Source organism: Manacus vitellinus, unplaced genomic scaffold (genome assembly GCF_001715985.3).
Source record: "Manacus vitellinus isolate BGI_N305 unplaced genomic scaffold, ASM171598v3 scaffold_0_pilon, whole genome shotgun sequence".
In the NCBI taxonomy this organism is placed as follows: Eukaryota; Metazoa; Chordata; class Aves; order Passeriformes; family Pipridae; genus Manacus; species Manacus vitellinus.
In genome coordinates this window covers 43,389,270-43,411,089 of record NW_021938789.1, presented here as the reverse complement: position 1 = coordinate 43,411,089, position 21,820 = coordinate 43,389,270, and the positions used below count along the sequence as shown (strand labels likewise).

The 21,820-nt window shown below is 37.5% G+C and overlaps 1 protein-coding gene across 2 annotated transcripts in view; it reads left to right on the top strand.

The window, feature by feature from the left end:
- The first annotated feature begins 1,083 nt into the window (after positions 1-1,083).
- The window catches only part of NPNT (nephronectin), a 49,307-nt gene continuing 28,570 nt past the window's right edge, over positions 1,084-21,820 (top strand). For both annotated transcript variants that reach the window (XM_018072478.2, XM_018072474.2), the window contains exons 1-2: positions 1,084-1,181; positions 17,251-17,343. In XM_018072478.2, coding sequence (XP_017927967.1) covers positions 1,094-1,181; positions 17,251-17,343 — 181 coding nt within the window. In that variant the 5' untranslated portion in view covers positions 1,084-1,093. The remainder of the gene's footprint in view (positions 1,182-17,250; positions 17,344-21,820) is intronic.

Below are 21,820 nucleotides of genomic sequence, written 5' to 3'. Positions count from 1 at the left end.
GGTGCCGGAGGTGCCGCTCCCGGGGCTCACCAGGACGGGCTCTCTCGGCCCCCGTTGCTCGGCAGCCTAAACTCGGGCTTAGGTGTAAAAAAGTTTTTTGCGCCGCCAGGGCCGCGAATTGAAAAAAACCAGAGCGCTTCGCGTGCTGCAAAGGTAAAATTAGCTTATTGACGCCGGGAGGCACTTGCAGCAGACGACGGCGAAGATCGCGACTCAAGTTTTAACACGAAGTTCGGGGCGCGCGTGCCCGCCGGGCCTCGCCGTGTCGTGACAGGTGTCGCGATCGGCGGCGCTGCGGGGAGCGGACACTGCCGTGTGCGTGGGAATCGGCCAGAACGACCCCCTCCGTCTCCAGGGGTTCCTTTCTTAGATTTGTTCAAGTGCAGCGCTCACGGGGTTTCAGCTTGTCGTTAAGAAACGTTACTGATTCATGTCAATATTTTAGAACTGCTTGACGCCGTGGTATCAGTTCCTTGGGACAAGGGAAGACTACAGCTCTTCCTTTGTATTTGATTTCTTCTTAACTGTCCAGGAAGCTTTTGTTTTGAATTTTTCCTATAGCGTTCCAGTGAGAAAATTTGGCCATATCAGTCAGAAAATTTGGCTGTATATGGTGAAATAAACCAATGTCGAAACTTTATGATGGCGTTTATTCCATATTATAAATTCTGTTTCAGACTTCTGAATCTGTTTAATGCCAGCCTGGGAGTGGCAGCAGTGAGCATATTGCAAAGCATGTCAGTTTTTTCAAGTTTTGCTGAGTTACTCTAACTGTCTTTTCGCCTCTTCACCTATAGTCATTTACATTTTTTGAACTAAACAAAGCATTAATAATAGAAATATTATCGGCTCAGCTCTACTGAGCAGTTACTCTTTTTTCATTTTTTTTTTTTTTTAAAGATTATATATCTCCATGCAGGAGAGGCTGTTGCTGGTCATTGTCTTTGTTTGTTTGATTGATTAGTTGTTTGTTTGTTTGGTTTGTTTTTGTTTTTTGAGTGTTTCTTTTTTTTTGACTCTAGGGTGATTTTAGCTACTTTCAAAATGTTTCACCAGACCCTTTTGCACTGTGTTGTTCAGGTGGCCCAGACACATGGTCTCCTCTGCAGGACTCTGTCGGTTTGGAAGCAGAATTGACTGCTGCTGGGGCTGGGCCCGAGTGTCCTGGGGACAATGCCAGCGTGAGTATCATTGCTGCTGGGGCTTCTAGTCACTTGTAGAAAAGGCTTGGACACACCTAGTCACGTCTTTCACATGTTCACACACATTCTTACAACACAGGGCTTAGGCTTTTGCATGTGTGAGTCTGACTTACTTAGAAGGATGTTGTCACGTTGAAATTCTGTTTGTTTTCAACTAAAAACGATTGCAATCAAGTAAGGTGAACTTGAGTTAGGGCAATGAGAATTTGGGAAGTTTGGTTCGGTTTCTGCTTCATTTCATGCTCTGATCTGATAACCTGATGTAACTATGCTGTGTCATGTTACAAGCACTGTGGAACAAGAGTATTTGCATCCAAGAAGGAAACCCATATTATTGATATTTCACTTAAAAAATTGATGTTCCAATTAGTATTAAGTTCAAACATACTTTTGGTAACCCCAAACTAAGGGAGTAAATCTACCTGACAGCATCCTTTTATTGGGTCATATGTGAAGAGAAGCATCTCTGAGATTCTTTCATCTATTTAGAATCTTTGATATAATAGTGGGATAAACAAGTAGAGAAGTCTTCATCATTAACTACATCCTCAAAAGGTGTTTTGTGGTGGCAGCTAGTACTGTGTAGAAGTTAAAATTGTTAGGAGCGTTGTAGAGACCTCAGCTTGTTAAAATTACAGCCTTTGATACTGGGAACGCTTGCTCATGTGTTTAACAATGCATGCATGAGTGACATCCCTGAAATTTATGCAGGAGCAAACCTATAGACACTGGTCCTTAGCTTTTTTTATTTAGATACAAACATATGCAGACTAGATTATTTTCTACCAAGCCATTTTTAAAGGAAAACAGATGTTAAATGCTTAAGTTGCTTAGTCTGCAGGGCGGTGACTGTAGGTGGCAAATATTAGGCAAAAGATAGATATGGCATCGGCAATCCAACTCTCAGCAAAGGTTTTGTTCAAATCTGTAAACAGCAAGACTGGTTGTTTCTTCCCAAATGTGTTAAAAGCCCTCAATGTTTAATACGGATATAAGATTACTTGTAAAAGCTATGTAAAGTACTTCTGGAATGTAACATCTCTGATACTATTTCTTTGATGCAGAGTTCTCAGGTTGATACCTCTCGGGCCATACCATGAATCATTTTGATTTTTAGGACCCTAATTGGTAACAGGTAGGCCTTTCCTTGAGGTGAATATTTATAAAGGATAGTAGATTGATTGAGGCTACTCCAGAGACAACAGAATCTATGCCCACCTTTCATAATACAGATTTATTTGAGGATCATTGTGCATTTAAATATTTGAGGCTATGGAGGCTTAACTGGCAAATATCAGTAATTTGCATTGTTTATAAAAACCAAACCAAACCCAAAAAAGCCCAGACCACTGTCTCACTGTGGCCCTTTCCTTGGACAAATTGTCTCCTGTGTTTTGACCGTAAATTGCAGCTTATGTTGAGGCGGAAGTTGATTTCTCATTGTTGCCAATTCTGATTTTTAGTTGCATTTTTATGATCTTGGGAGGCAGGAATAGCATGAAGTGATACTATCAAAAGATTCATAACTAAAAATTGAAAATGAGATAGAAGTAATAATACACAGAAAGTATTTTTTATTTTTTGCTCTTTGAATTTCTCAATAAGGTAATTTTTAGTATTTTTAGTGCCAACTTTTCCAGGTACTATAAATGCTCTTTTTTTTTCTTTTTTTTTAAGGGTACAACCAGGTGAATTCTCTCACCTCCTTCCCCTGCATTGTAGTCCATTATTCACAGATTTGTTTTCCACGCACATTTAGAAGACGTGTAGAGGTGTATTTTCTGTGATCATTTCCAATACCTGGGACCAGACTTTCAAAAGAATACGTTTATCACTTAGGTGTCTAAAGGCATTTTTTCCTCTTTTTCTTTTTCATACTGGGTGAATTTTTAATTGCTGATTCAGAAAAGACTCAGGTATCTGGGTGAAAACTTTACCAAAACCATGACAGCTCCTTCTTAGTTTTAAATGGGAACCAACCTCTTAGCAAAATAAAGCAAGAAAATCTGCCCCAGTTGTGGGTGGTGAAAATTCCAGACATATCACGACATGGGAGATTACACTAAGTGAAAGTGAATCTTTCTAATGCTTACAGCCAAATAGAAAATCTGTAGTCAACTCTCCACCTGGAAATGTGGCACCCAGTATGAAGGATTAACCTGGCACAGAAAGCAGGATTCCTGGCCTCAAAGGAAAACTTAAGTATTTAACTGTACAAAGGAATATCACTGAAAATTTTCCAAAAAGCCAAGTACATGATTATTTCTTCAGCTTTCTCTATGGATAAAGGCAAACCTCTGAGTCCTATCCGTGAAATGAGTGACATAAATAGATGTCAGACTTTCTCTACTAGATGTACCTTTTCTTTGTTGTTTCTAGAATAAGTTGTATTTGCCCAATGAAAGTAAGTACAGAGTCAGGCTTAAAAATTAGTAGTGAGACCCAGTTTACAAATGACTCCAAATAAGAAGCTTTAAATATTCCAGCAATAGTGTTGAGCTCTTTATTAGTGAGCTTGAACTGCTTTTTTTTTTCAAACTAGTTTGAGCCATCCTTGGTATGCCTGAAAATGCTACAGCACCTTTGGACTCTCAGCTGCTTACTCATGCGTAATTTACTGTGTGGGCACTAATTACCTCTGAATTTATCCTTCTGACAATCAGTATAAGGTGAGAGCCATGCTGGAGCCAGAGTGTAGCAGTTATATAGGCTCTGAGGCATGATAGTGTACATGCCATGGGCAAGTGATCGCTAACATACCTGGATACATTTTCTGCTGTCCAGCTTAGCTGCTCCACCAAATGCATGTGGCATGGCCTCTGCCCACAGTTATTGAGAAAAAAACGTGTTAGTTTAAACCAACTGTGTGATTTAAGGTAAAGGTTTAATTGTGACAAATGTTTAAGCCTGTATTATATCAGCTCTAACAGGGCAGGAGTGTGGCATAGCTGACAAGTGGTAATTTATTAAACCTTGGTGATTCCATGCTCCTGATCTTTCATCCATAATCCATCCATACAGTTGGAAATGGAAACTGAACTGTGTTAGCTAAACTTGCTTTTGTGAAGTGTAGAGTTATTCCTTTTATGTCCCTTTGATTGACAAAGGGGTGCACACAGAGCATAGTCGTGCTTACTGCTGCTTAGTAACACAAGTCAGCATAACTCTGCTCCCTTCTGCTCTTATAAACATGTAGGAAGAAGCTGAAATAGGGCCCCTCCTTTAATTTACACTCTTCCTTTACAACCTCCTCTGTCTCCTCTTAATAAATTAAACCAATCAAGACTTGTGTGTGTAGGTCTGATCTGTCTGTAAACTTGCTTCCAAAGCCTGTCAGTGGCAGCTGTAATGTCTGAGCTAGTGGAAATATTCACTCTGCAGTGACATGAAATTCCCTTCCCCAGTGCCTTTCCAATTCCAGCAAAAGCACTTAGAAGGTGTACTTCCAACTGAAATGATCAAGAACTTTGAAACAGGTTGGATTTTTTTTTCTTTCTTGCAGGTTGTGAACACCAAAGTAAGATCAAGGTTTAAGCAGCTAGATGCATTTTGAGATTTTCATAGGAGCTGAACAAATGTAACTCAAATTCATTGGTGTTTCTCAATCTTTGTAAATTCAAAACCCATCCACAGTTATTTAGTGGCCTAGATTTAGAACTGTGGATATATTTGATTAGTAATGTAGCTGAGTAGCTTTTCTGAGGTTTGGGTTTGATATATCAACCAGTTTCATTAGTTAAACCCGGTGTGTAGAAAGGCTAATTTGGAAGCAGCAGAAATGTTGTTTAAGCACCAACTATTAGTTCACATGAAGTGCCCTCATCATTGGTAGAGCTGATCCTCCTTTACACTGAGGGACTCACAGCATCAATGCTTTAAAGTTAGATATTATATACCCCAGTTGAAATTAGTCCAAAAATCCCATATTGTTGCCCAGCCTGTGGGATTTACTTGCACCTTAATTAGTAGAAGTGGGAGTAATAGCTGTTAAGTGGGAGTAATCACACAAAAGCCTACCTCTGTGTAAGATGGTATGTTGATAAAGTAGCTGATGAGATGTGTGTAAAAAGAAGGTGGTTGTTTTTTATCTGTTATTATTGTGCACACAGCAAAACTATAGGCCAGAGCAAAAGTGAGGGTAGAAAGAATTTCTTCTGGATTTCTTTTCTCAGAGTAGGGGAGATGACTTCCTGTGACAGAGTGTTTCTGGTGAGAGCAGGTATCAATAGTTGCATTTTTATTTCCTAAATAAAAGTAAGGCAACTGCATGTGTGGTACTGAGTGTATTGTCCTAACCCAAAACCCATTCAGTGGGTTTTAAAGGACACAGTGAAACCAAGTTGGGACATGAATCGTTGCATGCATCTTGTACAAATGTATTTCTGCATGCCAGCAGCAAGAATTGCCTTAGGAAGTTCATTAAAGTTTTTTTTTTTAATGTGTTATTCAGCATTGATTTTCATTGTTTGAAATATCTGAGGGAAGAGAATTTCCAGCAGTGGTAGGGTTGGAGCTCAGTTCTTTGAACTGGATGAGAAATGTCAACTGCAGAATAGAAAACAGTCATGTCCATTCCTCTATTTTAGCTACTGTAGTCTGGGAAACCTGCTGCATGCAGCCTGTTATATTATCCCCCTAATAAGATGTCTGTGGCAGTGTTCTGCTATCAGGGATGAGTGTTTCTCAAGGAAAGAATAACCTGGATCTTATTTTCCAAGTGTCTCTGTTAGGTCAGAGATAGACAAAGCAGCAGGAAAGTCTTTGGAACCAGTGCTGATTGACCCTTGCTGATAATCCAGTGTAGAGAAAACAACTGTGAATGTATATTCACATGCTGCACTCCGTTGGCCTATCAGAAAACTAAAATCCGAGATAAGAAATGCCCTGAGTTCATGCAGAGACTTGTGTGAGAAGCAGTATGATGCTTTTTATTTTCCAGTATGAAAGTGGAAGATCTTCCCTTCAGTTTCCAACAGGCCATGCTAGGAGTTATCTGAAAAATAATTCTTTGTGGATGTTTCTGCCCCTAATCCGATCTGGTTTCCTGAAAATTATTCTTAGAACTAGTGTTCTACCTGCCTTGCTTTTAGCTGGCTTACAAATATCCATGTAGTTCTTTCAAAAGCTGTACAAATTGTTTCCATTCGTATGTGCCTTTTGTGAAGGAAATACACCTGCTTTGTACATGGCTGTGTGTCTGTAATTGATTTGTATGATAGTTGTATGTAGTCAAGGTACACTAAAGATGTAAAGACTGCTTCAAAATTTTAGCTGCAGTTTAACAGCCAATAGCCTAGTAGAAAGAGAGAATACTTTAACATAGATTTAAAAGGTTAAGCAAGAATTTTTTAAGAAAAGCAATATAAAACACTTTGAATTATCATTCTGGTTTACGGTTTGGACAACTCCTTTGCTAGAGGTGATAGCAAAATGGTTCTTTTTGCTGTGTTCCTTTATATACAGAATACAAGGTTAGATCTGCAGCTGCTATAAACAGATGCAGATCTACTGTTGGATCCTCTGTTGTCAGGAGTCTACATGGCTGTTGGAGTCAGCAGATTTTGTCTGATGGCAGCAAGTTTGACCAACAGAAGTTTCTTAACAGGAATAAAATCCCACTGAACATGGATTTTACACACAGTGATATTATTTGGTTACTTCACTCATTTCTATGTGTAATTCTCCTTAGATGATAACAAAGTCTATGAAGTCTGTCTTGAGAAGGTGAAGATGAGTGTGTCCTTTCAGAGCACTCATCTGTTGTAACTCCATCTAGTTATCCTCCTGTGCTGAGGTTTGTGTGTTACTTAGGGAGCAAACCCAGAACAGGTCAGCAAAGTAGTTTCCCGCCACCTTGCACTAAACCCTTGAAAATTGGTTTAAAAGCCTAGGGACCAAGCAATCAGGAGGTATACAGTAAAGTCAAACCATCAGTTTACACCTCCCCTTAGCTTTGCATCATTAAAAAATGTTAATTGAAGGACGTCTCATTAGCATGTAGATTTAGTCAAGCCTAGTAGAAAGTATCCAATTTCAGGAAGTTCTTAAAAGGACTTGCAAGTGCAAGAGGGGAGCTTGTACAAGCTGATACATAACAGATGCAGGCGTAACTGAGTGCTTTGCTGGGAACTGTGCATGCTGCTGCCTTTTATAAGAGTTGTGAAGAAACTTTGTGTCTATCCTGCTGCTCCTGTCCTAATGAGCTTAAAGGCTGTGCAAATCTATTTGCGGAGATGCAAGGCAGTGGGAGGGGGAGGAAGAGGTGGCTGTGCTCTCATTGATGCACAGAAGGAGATTTTGTATAACTAATGTTAATGGGAGTTTACCCCCATAAATCATCCCACGCATCAATGGGAGAAGAGGCCACGAGCTGCTTAGGACTTCTGTTTCTTGCACATAACAATGCTTTCAGTGGGAACGGCAATTCTGTATAGTCCACGATGCACAAAAATAAAACCACGATTGTGCCGATAATGAGCTGTGAAAATATTGGCTTCTGGGATGCTGATCAGCAGAAACATCCTTAGTCAGTACGAGTTTTGCTGCTGAATTTGTGATTGCAAGAACACAGTCAGTATTAATACATTGTGTTGACAATGTTTAATGAATATTGATGTGCAGAATGTCTGCTTCTTATAAAATGACCAATATTTTTGTGCATCCCTGGTACTTTTCAAAGAAAAGACATTTTATACAGAATTGCAGTACTGCTTTATGCTGCTATGGAAGAAAAAAAAATGAGGTTTTGCTATTTTTATTCAGTTGGTCTTTTTCAGTTTAGAATCTTTATGCTTTTAAAGAAGTTATGACTTTACTATGTTAAAGATACAGTATCCTTTTCTACTTCCCTGCTGCATCCCTCCTGTACTTCATACATAGTTTTGTAGCCCATTTTTTCCCAAGAAAATCTCAACACTTACGTGATTTGTCTGTTTACAGCTTTAGTGTATTTGTATCTGGAGCTTCTCTCAAAGCCCAGCAACAACCTGGGGAGACTCTCTCCACTGTAACAAATGCTAAGGGACTTTCTACTTAAAACTTATTTAAATCAGTAGAAGTTACAATCATAGAAAACCCGTAAGTGTGGGTAAAATACTCCTTAAAATACAAAGAGCTGCTGTTGCTTAACTCCCAGTCTTCTTTAATAAGGCTACGTAGCCTAAGAAGTTACCCTGCTAATGTAAAATTTATTGGCAAGTAACTTGATTTAAAGTAGCCTAAACATATATCTGTTTCCATCTTATTTAAATTTTGTAGCATATCTTTTTTCATGTGGTAGTAAGAGCTGAAAAGGTCTTTAGGTATTAGTTTTAATTTAGATGATATTAAATTTTTAAACATTATAAAAATGACCAGTAAATTTATTTGCCAACAGGTTTATTGGTTGCAGATGTTCAGATACTTATAAATGAGTGTTATTTTAATTGCTCTCGAATTAGCATCCAGATGCTAAGCCTTCATGTTTGCTCTGGAGATGCAGCATTAAATTAAAAATATATACCTATATTTAAATGAAAGGATACTGTTTCTTTAAGAAAATAATTTATGTTCTGTTGATGGAAGCATTGAACCTAAACCATGAAACATGAGAATTTTTACAACTATATACCATATGAAACATGACAAAGTGTAGCTCCTTAGTTGACTGAATAAGAATAGCATCACATCATTATATTTAATTACTCTTATATTTCAGAATGTATTTGTTAAATCTCATAATGAAATACTGATGTAAGGTGTTTCCACTTTTAAATGTGTACCAGAATTTTTTTTTATTTCAGAAAAGCTCTGAATGTTGAATGTGTGTAATTCTCCAGGAATGTAACAAGTTGATAAAAACCCCAACCAAGTCCATCCTCCTTACAGGAAAAAAAAAAAAAAAAAAAAAAAAAGCTGGAATTTCTTTTTTGGATATTTGTTTTGCAGCGTTCTACGTCTTAAGGCAGAGAATAGCCAGCCTAAGGTGCCAGCCCAAAGGTTAGCTGAATATATTTCTTGAAATAACTTTGGCAAGGTTATGACTTGGAGTTATGGCCTCTGAGTCATCAGTTTACATAAAAATTATATGACAAGAAGATATAGATTTTTTAAAAAAAACACCCAAACATTTGATTTGGGGAAGATAAGGCGGGAAGGAAATTAACAGGGCTATTTTATCCCAGACACCTAATGAGATACTTATTTTCTAAACTATTACACTTTTCCCTTTTCACTCTTGTTCTTTTTCTTTATTTTACCCTCAAGCCCTGGGCAATATATTTTCCTTCCTGCAAATTGTTTGTACTTTTCGCATCATACTTACAAGCGATCAGATTTAGGAAGCCTAATTTGCTCTCAGAGTATTGAATCATGAATAACGGGAGGTTAATTTGGGATGGCTGAGACACTTATTGCCCCCCATTGCCTGCTTTGCACTTCTGCTGCAGGTTGTCGTTCCCAGAACAGGGAGACTTTACAGCCCCTGCTCTGCAGCAGTGTACAACCTGGCATGTCAGAGCAAAATGAAATCAATACTAGTTTGCATTGGTACTCAGGGCTGTAGTCTCCTGCTGCTCAGGAATTAATATGTCTTGTTTGCTTACCCCTGTGGCAGGGGTGCCGGTCTTCAGATGGGAGGGAGCACATCAATCTGTCTGGGAAAGTCAGCTTTGTTACCATGATACAGGAGTTACTTTGCTGAAGCCAGGGGATGTTACATTTGAATAAACAAAATAGCAGTAGGGCCCGCTTTGTCTTCTGCCACCAGGCATAGAGACACTCATGCTAGCCTGCTTCTACCTGTAGGAATTCAGTAGACATGTAGAAGGATTTCAGGTAATGAACAGACATTTGAGATGATAGAGCACCATTCTTTAGGCAATTGTAATGAACGACTTGAAATGCAAACATGGAAAGATTGACAAAGCATGAAATATTTCTTGCTTTTCTAATTTTACGTGTGTTAGATCAGATGTATTTAAGTATATAAGCATTAGATTAACTTCCACTGACTTCATTAAATCCAGTTGATTTAGCCCATGCTTAAGTTATGCATGCTTTTTAGTGCTGTTCTGAATAGGAAGGCTTTCATGAACCAGAGTCTGGATTTGTCCATGCGGTTCAGAAACACATTTGGCAGCAGTCATAGCCAAGCAAAGAATTCACTGCAATGAATAGCCCACACTGGTTGCAGTTTGTCATGTTAATGTGCTGTTACCGGAATCATATGTGCAAATGGAGTAACTGATTTACCCAGGCAAATGTAGTAGTTGTGCATGAAAAATTAGGAGCTGCATATGTAATGGAACTGTATGTTTTAGATGGACGCTTTAGCATGCATTTTGACAACATTTGTTGTCATGGACGGCACAAATAAAACAAGTAATTAGTGAAAAATATTCAGGCATTAGATATTACTGTTTTATCTGGTGATATTATCAGTTACTAGTTATAGAAATTGGTCAAGGACATTTATTATCTCCCCAAAAATAGAGTAAGGAATGTTGTGCAGATGAAATGATCTGAAAATTAATACCCAGTTGCCCTAGTCAGGCTTATTAAGCTCTGCAGATATATATATTGTGACTACTAATACACTTATTTGGGAAGCAAAGTCACTTTTTTGGAAGTAATTCTGTAATGTGAGTTGTGGGTATGATGCATTTTTACCACCTACTGGTAACTCTGAGGTGGGTTAAGCTTTATGCATTCTCCCGCATTTGTGACTAGTTGAAGTATGTAGTTGAACAAAAAAGAATGTAACTCTGAAAGAGTTACAGTGATTTATTTTACAAATTGCCTCATACCTTTGGGATCCTCGATCAAAATTACTGTGAGTAAGGCAGATTAATTTTCCTGAGTGCGTGTTTATGCAATTGCATAATTTACAGAGAACTGCAAAAAGTAAAATAGAAAGAGACAGGTGTGAGCTGAAGAAAAGTATGATAGAACTTGAGGTTGTGGTCTGTTAGCACCATGGGAGAAAGGCAGCCAGGTTCAGTTGAGGGAGGCAGCAGAGAGGAAAGTTTCTTTCATCAGCATGCAAGTCTTGTTATAAAATTGGCACCAGGGGAATGTAAGTAGCAATCTTAAGATTGGAAGTTCTGCAGTCATCAGTGTAAGAGGATCCAATAAAAGTCTGTGGAACTAAATAGTATGTAATCATTTCTGGGCTGCTGCACAAATTGCTTTCTGTGTTTGAGCAAACTGAATGTTAAGGAGCTGGGATCTGGAGTCAGAATAAATAAGGGGGTATATGTTACTTGGGAAGAGAGGGCAGAAACAAGATTTTTCAGGCAGATGGTCAGCATAGGTTGTTTCAGATGCAGGTATTTTGTGTATATTTTTAGATTCAGAGAGGTGAAAACAAGTTCAAGAACAGGCTGGACATCTGCAGCTTGGCATTTTGAGGCAGATTTCAGTGGAGGGATGCAAAAAGCAATGAAAGACTCTGAGGGCAACTTCTGGCAAAGAAACCCTCTATTAAGGAACAGAAGTTAAGAGGCAAAGCACAGAAAAAGAACATAAGAATTACACTCAATGCTGTTTTGATGAAACATAGCTAGGAGTGTTGGAAAAAAACCAATGAAAAGCTAAATTGCTAGAGATACTCCACTAAGAAAGCTCAGGGATTTCCATTGTTGGCCAAAAATGAAGAGAAGGAGTTAGGCAGGTAGGAACTAGGCATTGCAACCATCTGGTTAGGACTCCACCAAACAGTGTTTAGTAATCAAGAATTAAGTCATTAACCTTAAAATTCTAGATGAGAAGGAACAGAGGGGGACAGCATGTCCATGCCATCAAAATGTGGATAGCTTAGTGCAGAGGAACTGACAAAGCCTGAGGGGTACTTCCAAAGCTGTTCTGAGGGAACTGTGTGCAAGGAGAAAATACAGGTGAAATTTAAAAAACCAGCATTATAGACCCGTAATGAATAGGTTGAATGTGTTTTTCATTTGTTTTATTTATGCAGCAATTAAAAAATAATTCAGAATGGTTGAATCATACTTAAATACCACCAGCAGCAATCAGTGGCTGGGAAGATTGGTGGCTTCTGGCTTTTACACAAGCATAACACATGCTAACAGCATATGTATTTCACCAGAAATTCTTCCTTCCTCTCTTCCACAATTGAAAAGAAACCCAAAAACATAGTTATAAGCCTAAACCACTCATTCACGTTTCAATTCCTTGTGTTATTTTTACAGAAAGTTTAATTTGTCCTGAAGTTTAAGTGAGACTTAAAATGTGGTATTTTTCACCTTATTTTGGAGGAAAAAGGTAGTTCTTGTCAACCTTTAAAATGGGTACTCCATTAGATTTATGGCCAGATAAAAGACTTCAGGATACCTCCTTGACTCCATTGAAGTTAGTGGGAAATGAGAAAGAGCAAATCTTCACATCCAACCCAACAGAAAGAATTTAAAATGATCAAACTGAAATGAATACTCTTGAGTGCAGAGTTTATTTGCTGATGTCTCTTGAATGGATGGGTCAACAAAATGAAAAGGGAAGTTTGGTTATAGTTTATTCAGTGGCAGAGATAAAATAAGCAACATTTGACTGAAGTCAAAACCAGCTGTGCTTAGGAATTTTTTTCTGTCTATCTCAGCCCACACTACTACCCAATGGGAGTACAGTTTAACACTTTTCAGAGAGGAATGCTTGGAGAAGTGATAGGTCTATCTTGATACTGATTCAAAAATACATTAGCAATCTCATTTTTAGTGGCACTTTTCTATACAAGCGTAAATTTAACTTTTGTTTAAAACAATTGCTATTATTGAGTAGAAAGGTTTTGCTTCTTTTTGTCAACCTTTCTCACACTCTTATCTTCTGTACTTCATTGCCCTAAGTGACTTTCTCAGTCTGGCGTACCTCTCCACTGTCTACCTTTCCTTTTTGCCTAGCAGGGAAACAAGTATTACATAACAGGTTGAAGTCAATTGACATGGCTTATTTCAGTCATTGTAAATGTGGGTTGATTGGAGGGAAATGATAGTTTCTTGGTTGTGGAGGAATTTTTTACTTGTTAAGATGCAGAAAATACTAATTGGGAGATTTTTTTCCCTGCTACTTGGGAGTCTATTTCTGTTTAAAAAATGAATAAACTCCATGTGTCTGTGTATGAGCAGAGCGACTGAAATATTCTGGTCTATTGTATCTGGAATTTTGCAAGAAAACAAGTAGAGTGGAAAGATTAAAAGAAAACACTCAGTCACATCGGCACACATAGTATATGCTCAGACTCATACCAAACAGCTGAAATAGTCGTTTGCTATTAAAAGAAATGCTGAAAGTCAGGCTTAAGCTTATTTTTATACCTGGATCTCATTGTTTAGAGTGTTTAAATAGAACCCGTTGTGAGTCAGTGAGTGTAACTGCTGCCATGCAAGGGCATCTCTTCCTTTGGAGAAGGGAGGGAATATTTGCAGGATGCAGATGGCAGAGCTGGAGCTGGCCCACCTCTCTGGGCCTGGTCACTCTGGTAGGGATCAGTGGGAAGGGCATGCAGATGACCTTGGTGGAACCCCAGCCAGGCATGCAGGCTTGCTTGAACACCATCTGATTCTTAAGTCCTGAGCACCCTACAAAGCCCCGTTACAGTTAATTGGAGGATATCCAAGACCTTTTGTGAGAGTGGCTTGATTCCTCATAGGAAATGCCATGAGATTTATCTATGATGTTGGCTGAGTTACAGATGTTGCTATGTTAACTCTAAAACTGTGTATAGAAATATACAGTTTTCTGTATATATTTCTGTATATATTTCTCCTGTATATAGAAATTCTTCAGTTGTAACACTGTATTGAATGTCAGCTGTGTGTAAATAAGATGCATTATGCTTAAGTAGCCAAATTGCATAGAATGTACTCTAATAAGCAGGATTTCTTCAAGTACAGTGTTTGGCAGCACACAAAGGTTTCCAAATACCTGTTTAATATGCAAAAAAAAGCATTTTATGATTACTTTGACTTTCTGGGTAGTGGTTTTCTAATCATTAGGAAGCTTTCCTTGGAGTAGTAGAGATTCTTGAGCTGTAGACTGTTGAGGGGATGAGATCTCCTTTAATTGAGACTTTTGAAAACAGAAAAGAGACATCTGTCATGTGATTTAAGTGCATTTCTTAATTATATCTTGAGACTAGGAGGTAGACTAGATCAGCAGTTACCCGCCTGTATATAATACAAGACATTATATCATGCATAAAGTGGAACTACATTTGTTAGATGTGTTGGACTAGATTTTGGAGATCCCATAGATTCAATTCCATGATGTAATAACATGGCCTGTGTTGCATGTTTCATATCTGTAGAAGTTGTTTTAAACAAATGCTAATACGTAATTTTTACTCATTACAATATATGACCTGCTTGGGTAACTAAGAGAATTAAGCAAAACATCTGATTCCTAATACAAATGTATTTGACCTTTTGAATTAGAGGAACATTTTAATTTCTAAATGAAATTAAAATCTCATTTGTTTCATAACTGAATTTTAGAAGGCTTTTCATCTTCAAGCATGAGGGTTTTTTCCTCTGTCTGAGCTGCTGCTAATGTACAATTTATGCAATTGAGGGAGAAACATAGGCTTTAAAGTCAGCTAAACTGAAGTTGCCACAGGTTAAGCTATTGAACTGTTATATTTCACACCAAGCTGATCCCATGGTACTTTGTGTTTTTTAAAAGGAATTATTTAAGTAAGTGTATCCCACTTCACAATATGGATCTTCTTTGAAGTGCGGTTGAAATTTAATGGAAACTTTCAAAAACGTATTTATAGTAATTTCTTTTTTTTTCTCTTGTGGTTTAGATCACGTTTTCTTTTTCCCTAGTGACTTTGAAGTTGGTCTTCACAGTTTTCATTTTGCCACCATCACCTCTAATTGGACTTGGGTCTGTGATGTCAGGAAGATGAGTCTCAGTGTCTAAATGAGCTCTTGCACAAAGATACTTTTTTTATGTTTATGATCATTGTGATTGAAAAAAGCAGTAAATGTGTCCAAGTACAATGTTCTAGAATTTTCTCATGATGTAGCAGTTGCTCTTCACTCAGATCTGTCCATTCTGCAAGGGCATAGCATACTTTTTGAAACATACCTTTTAGTAGTCTAAGAAACCCCTTTCTTTTACACTGTCAGTGAGAGGTGTTTCTGAATCTAAATCCCATTTATTTTTTTCTGGACAGTGTGTATTGGAGAAAAAAAAATCTTACATTAATTAAGAAACATCCTTTTCTGTTGCCTTTTAAGATATTCCTTAGCACAATTTTCTGGAAAGAGACCTCACCATCATATTAGAAAGTTCTGTCGAGAGCAGTGCTGTAGATTTAAAACAAGGCTTTATGTTATCAGTGGATATCACTGACTATATGTATATAATATGTTTAAACAAAAGTGATAATAAAGGGCAAATGCAGTCCTAAAACTGGAGCAAACTCCTTCTATGCAAACAGTTGCTTCTATACATGTATTTGAGGGAATTGCTGATTCTGGATGCTTTGAATCTTATGGAAAAGATTTTAAAAGGTCAGAGATGTATTTGCATGGTTCTTCCACAACCAAAACTAATCTCTTGTTTCTGTCTTAATTTGTTTAATTCAACCCTGTTGAACAGCTTGGCTAGAATGCAAGCTACATTTTTGAGTGTGGAGATTTCTGTTAAATTACATCCTTGATACATCCAGGTTTATGATACAGTCTGTTGTCAAATTAATTAATATTACAGCTGGATCTAGTTAGTTACTTTGCAAATTCCAAATGATACTGTTACTTTATGAAATGAACTTAAAGCCAGGGTAAATAGATAAATCATGATTACAGGCTAATAAGGTTATGCCACCCTCTGATTTCTGTCTATTTTGTGTCTGTCTTGCTTAAACAGTGAGCTCACCAGAACTTTGCATCTGCATTTTATCATATAATGATAAACAATATTACAGAGCATAGTAAATACTTCACTTTTCCACTAGATTGAAACAGTATGTTTTGTAACAGAAAAACATTTCTAATAAAGAGAACTTGGAAATGTTTAAAATTTTAATCTGTCAAATGGTTTCTGGAGCTTTGCAGGATTCATTGCACTCTGATAATACTCCTGTTAGCTAATCCTACATCAGTAGAACTGAATTTGTGCATGAATTCTCATATTTCTTCAAAAGCAATGCTTATCTTTGTATTATTGAAGTTCTAAAACTTTGCTTTAAGAATTTTGTTTGTGTTATATTGAGAGAGGTACCAAAAAATGGCTTCCTAACTACTATTTCTTGGAGTTCTGTGTTTATTTGACTCTGGAAGCAGAAGAGACCATAATTTCTGAGCTGTGGTCTGTACATTCTGAGACTGTATCTAAGCAGCAGGGTGGATAATAAATGCTTGAAATGTTCAGAGAAGTGAGCTGGATGTGTGCAGTGATAAAGTAGCGTATTACAGTCAGGGTTGCTTTTGCCCAGTTCTTTTTTCCTCCAAAACAAAAGAGAGAGAGAGAAAAAAAAAAAGCAATTCCTATACCAGAATCCAAGCACCCAAAAGGGAGAGGTTCAGGCAAAATGTTGCTCAATGAGGGGGTAAAGAGTGTTGCCTTGTGGTCATAGAGGAAAGCAGTGAATGCTGGGATCTCTGCTACTGCCTACTAATAACTGCACAAGGGCTTTTTGTGTTGCCAGTGACATTGAGGTGCACATTTTCTATGTAGCTGGGGCATATTCCAGGTTTATCAAATTTAATGTCATAAGTCATAGAACATACATACATACACAGAGCAAGTGAAGGCATAGTGCCTGCTTGCTGATTAGGTATTAAAAGAGTTTAATATCCCAGAAACAGCATGATGTAGTAGTGTTGTACAGAAATAGACTACTTACAAGTATCTCCCTCTTCCCACAAGTATTGGGGTGGTGGTTGGTTTTGAAAGTGCACCCGATGTTAACAGTGGTATTTGAAGCATATAATATTGCTGATGGGAGGAACATAAACAGTACTATTTGTTAGGTCATTGCCATTTGTTTCAAAGTAAAGCACTGTCAACTGTAACTGGAGTGGAAAAATAATGAGTATTCCTCTATTTGCAGCTATATGCCAGCCAGGGTGCAAACATGGCGAATGCATTGGGCCAAACAAGTGTAAGTGCCACCCAGGTTACATTGGAAAAACCTGCAACCAAGGTAAGAAATAGTTTATTTTTGAAGTTACGGAAGTATTGTTGATCCCTCTACCCCCTTCTGCCAATGCTGTGTGTCACCTGTGTTTATAGGGTAATGAACTCATATACCAGGTCTGTTACTGCTGTAGCTATTCTGATTGGGACTGACATTTGTAAAGAGAATGACATCTGCAGTGGGATGACACGGGGAAAATGGCTTTCATTAATCTGAAGTCAATGTGAAGAGTATATAGTATGTATTTACACGCTCTCCTGAATCTGAAACAAATTATTTAAAACTTGTGGTCAGGATTGTTATTTTACAAGGTCACAATTTTCAGTTTGGGATAGTATTTGTTTAATTAAAAAACCCTATCATTCATACATTCTCATTTTTGTTTTTCTAATCATGAACTAACTAGGTAGCAACAAATTATACTACATATTGAAGAGTTGGTGTAAAGATTAAGTGTTGTTTTACTGAATTATCAATATAGTTTCATAGTTTGTTTTTTTTTCCTGAAAATTACTTCCGAAACATGTCATGGTACAAAGATCATAGAGTATAAAACAGAATTGTAATACGTGATTTATTAGATTTTGTTGGCCAAGCATCAAACATGCAAACAAAGATATCTCAGTGAGACTGTTCTCTTTTTCAGTTGTCTCAGCCTACAGGAAAAGTTAATGCATTTTCTGAGTGCTGAGGAAGTATGGTAGAAGAATGTGATATTTAGAACGGTTTTGTTGTTGAAAAATGACCCCTGATGTTGGCTAACCTTCTTATGATGTGTTGAATTTTAGAGTTATTTTCTTTAAAAATAGATGCATATTTATTTTTGGATTTACTAATCCCTCCTGAACTGATGTGGAAATGAATGTTGTGTTTTTCAGTTTTTTTACAAGTTTGTCATCTCTCAAATTATCCTGTCTTCTTATCCTCTTACTTTGGGCTGACATTTTAAAGGATGGGTTGTTATGATTTTATTCTGTACATGTTTTAGTCAGTCTAGAACATTTTTAGAAAACAATGCAGTGAAACTAGCAGTTGTTATATGTATATGGAACAGGTTTTATATGTACTAGTTACTTTAATAATATAAAAAAAATGCTGTGCAAGTTGCTGGAGGCTGCAATCTTGAACTAAACTATGTACTTGCCACTAAATGCTATGGAAGGAAAATACTGTGTTGATAAATGATTAAAGGAAGTCTTTTAGGCAGTATTGATCAAATATTCTTGCATGGTGTTGGTGACAAAGTTGCCCCAACTGAGGTGCATGAGGTTTCTGAGATGCCTACTGACTGTGGTGCCCCAAATGTCCACCAGTTCAGGTGACTACTGCTATTGTATTCCATGATGAGACCCTCGAGCTGTTCCTGGGATCAGGGTATGTGTTCTTGCCATGTGAAACACTTCTATTCCACCCCCTGGGATCATCATGCAAGAAATATGGTGTCAAGGGGTGAGGTGGTCCTGTGTGTCAGGTGCTGTGATCCTTCTACCTGCACGGCTTGAAGCAGTAGTACAATTTCTTGCAAAGGGGATGGAGGCTAATAGATGGATGGCTGTGATGGGAAAGCTGAACCTGCAGTGCCATTAGCATGCAGAGCAAATAACTGATTGTATTACCTTGAAGTTCTATGTCTGTATTCTGGAAAGTATTGACTCTCCACCACACTCATGGTTGTCACTGGCATTTGTTTCTTTCCTCTGCTCTTCTTTTGAGGCCTGCCTTTTTTATTTTTTCTGAGTTCCTTTGTTAAGTGAGAGCAATGGAAATTGATTATCAGGTTAGATAAAGATGAAACTGATTTAGATAAAGCTGGAAGTTGAAGAAAATGAGGGTTAACTTCTGCATTTGGCAGCTATTGATTAATCACACTAAGTGATGTGAACAAAACTCTCTTCAGGGGTTACAAATCTCTCAAGAGTTTGACATGGTAGTGTGATGGTAGTTGCTGGAAATGAAAGCTGATCTACTCTTTATAGCATGGTGATAACAGTTTAATTTTTGTACTTGGTTTCTGGTCTTTGGTTTTCTATTTTCAAAGTTGAGTGAATGAGGTACTGAATATTTGACTTCTGTGTTGCTTGATCCAAGTTAGCTAATAGATAGAAAAAAGCAGGAAAACTGAGTGCTGGAGTCTGCAGAAGCTAATTAAAAATAGCAGTGTATTGTATCTTGCTAGGGATAAACGCCTCATTGTTAAATGTTCACTGAAGTTGGTCCAAGATCGTGTGTGGCACCACACAGCAACCAAAGAAGTCACATCTGGATTTACCAGCAAAGGCACTTGTCCTTTCCTTGTACTCACATTTTCATTTCGCTTCTTTAAAAATCTTTAAAAAATAAAATACTTGTGCTCAGCAGCCTATGTTTGTTATGAACCTGCTTTCCATAGTGCTCAAAACTGTCCGTCTGTTTTTATGTGCAGTACTGTCTTATGTTATTTTGAAATTAAGAACGCTGGTTTTGTACTGACTGTACAGTTGTAGGCAATGCGGGAAATTAAATGGCTGATCAGTGAAATTTCCCAGGTATAGGACAGTGAGTGGACATCCCCACAAGAAAACAAAAGAGATTTGCTAAACTTTTTAATAGTGTTACGCTTTATATTTTAAATGCTGGTATGAGATTATAAGTGGCTAAAAGAAATTATCGTATTGTATTAAAATAAAAAACGATGTAAAAGTGTTATTTTTATTACCCTTTGAGTTTATACATTTTAGCTTTCAATTTTTTTAGAGGCAACTTCTGCTGTTTTCTTATTTCCTCTTTTGATGCATAGACATTTCTACTGTGATATCTTTATAGATGTTGCTTGAAATATACAATTGATAAGTAACTGGCATTTCTTCAAGAGCCAGGTTGCTATGGCTGATTTTTTTTGGCTGCTGACATTTGCCTGAGCCTGTTCTTGAAAAGTAGCCTTTATTTAAGGAAAAAGGAACACTCAAACAGATCCAAATAGCAGTATATAAATAGCAGGAATACTCCCTGTCCCTGTGCAGCACATCCGGACATTCCTTAGGGAAGTATACTGCTGCAGATTAGGGGTGCATGGAGGTGGATCAAGGGAGCTGTAAGCATATTCATACAGGCCTTTATGTAGAACTAGTAGGACCTGCTGCTAGGAATTGTACAATGTGCCTCCTAGGGAACTGTGTGATGCTTGTCATGTGGTTTCCGAGTATGTGCCTGTCTGCACTGCTAAAAAGAAGAAAAGTTGCCTTTTGGGAAAAACTAGATGGGCTGAGCAGTATGCTCTAACACACCTAATCTGTTTGCAGGCTGGCTTTTCTCTTAAGCAACCATAGCACTGACAGTACTTGTTTTCCTGAACAGTAGTATTCATTCTGACTCCATAAGGTTAAAAACATCTTTCTCTCAATAACCAGTTTCAAAGGCAAAAGTGAAGACAAATGACATATGAGATTTAGGTTTAAGTGGAGTTGTGCTAACAGCCTGTTTTTGCTGTCTGGTGACCTTAGGTTTCTGTTACGTCATCCAAACTTAAAATTTTTAATTTTTCAAGGTGTTTTTTTAAGATGCGAATCAGAGGAGTCAGACAACATTTGTTCGTAGACAGAAATATAATGAAATGAAGGCAATAGAAATAATTTAAAGCCAAAATTCCACAAATAGAAAGCATGTGTTATGATATCCTAATACAGTTGGTTGTGCCTGCTTTATAATATCAGGTTATTCTCAGAGTATGTTACTAATAGCTGTCTATTTGTCAGTACCAGAGCTTTCATTTCTGTACTAAGAATATTTTGTACCAAATGGTGGTGTAGAATTCAGAGTCCTACAGAGAGATCCAATTATTTAAGGCTCATAATGTAATCTATGCTTTATTCAAGATGGTAAACTGGGAACAGTCAAAAATTTTTATGATTTTCAACTTTGAGTCTGTGGTCATAACTCTGGAAGTAAGTGCAAGACACTTCTTAAGTCTTCAGGAGTATCTAAACTTAGGAGCTGAATTGCAGGGGGATTTAAGCACTAGAAGTTAACACAAGGTACTGTTAAAATCCTGCTCTGTCAACTTAATTTCAATGTTACCTTTCCTTGTTCTGCCCCTACTTCTAGTTAAGTATTTTATACTTAGTTCTGTTGCGCATTTGTTTTGTGAAGTCATGCCTTTTGTACAAAAGAGTTAAAATACATGTATTTTAGACATGGAGGACTGTTTTTTTCCTCTTACTTTTTACTTTCTCTTACTTTACATCTCAAAATGATGGTTGTCAGTGAACCTCAGTATATTCAATAGTGTAGGCTCCTTATGAATTCATTTATGAATTGAAATCAAATGCTAGCAGAGTTTTTAATTTAATAATGACTTTTTTAACAGACACATTGTATATGTAATAAATATGTTCATGCACTTATAATGTCTGTCAGGAGCTGCCTATTTGTATGTTTTACAGAAGAAAGGAAAAATAAAGCAGGGGTTTTTTTGGTGCTGCTGAGAGACGTTTAACTTCCAAAATGT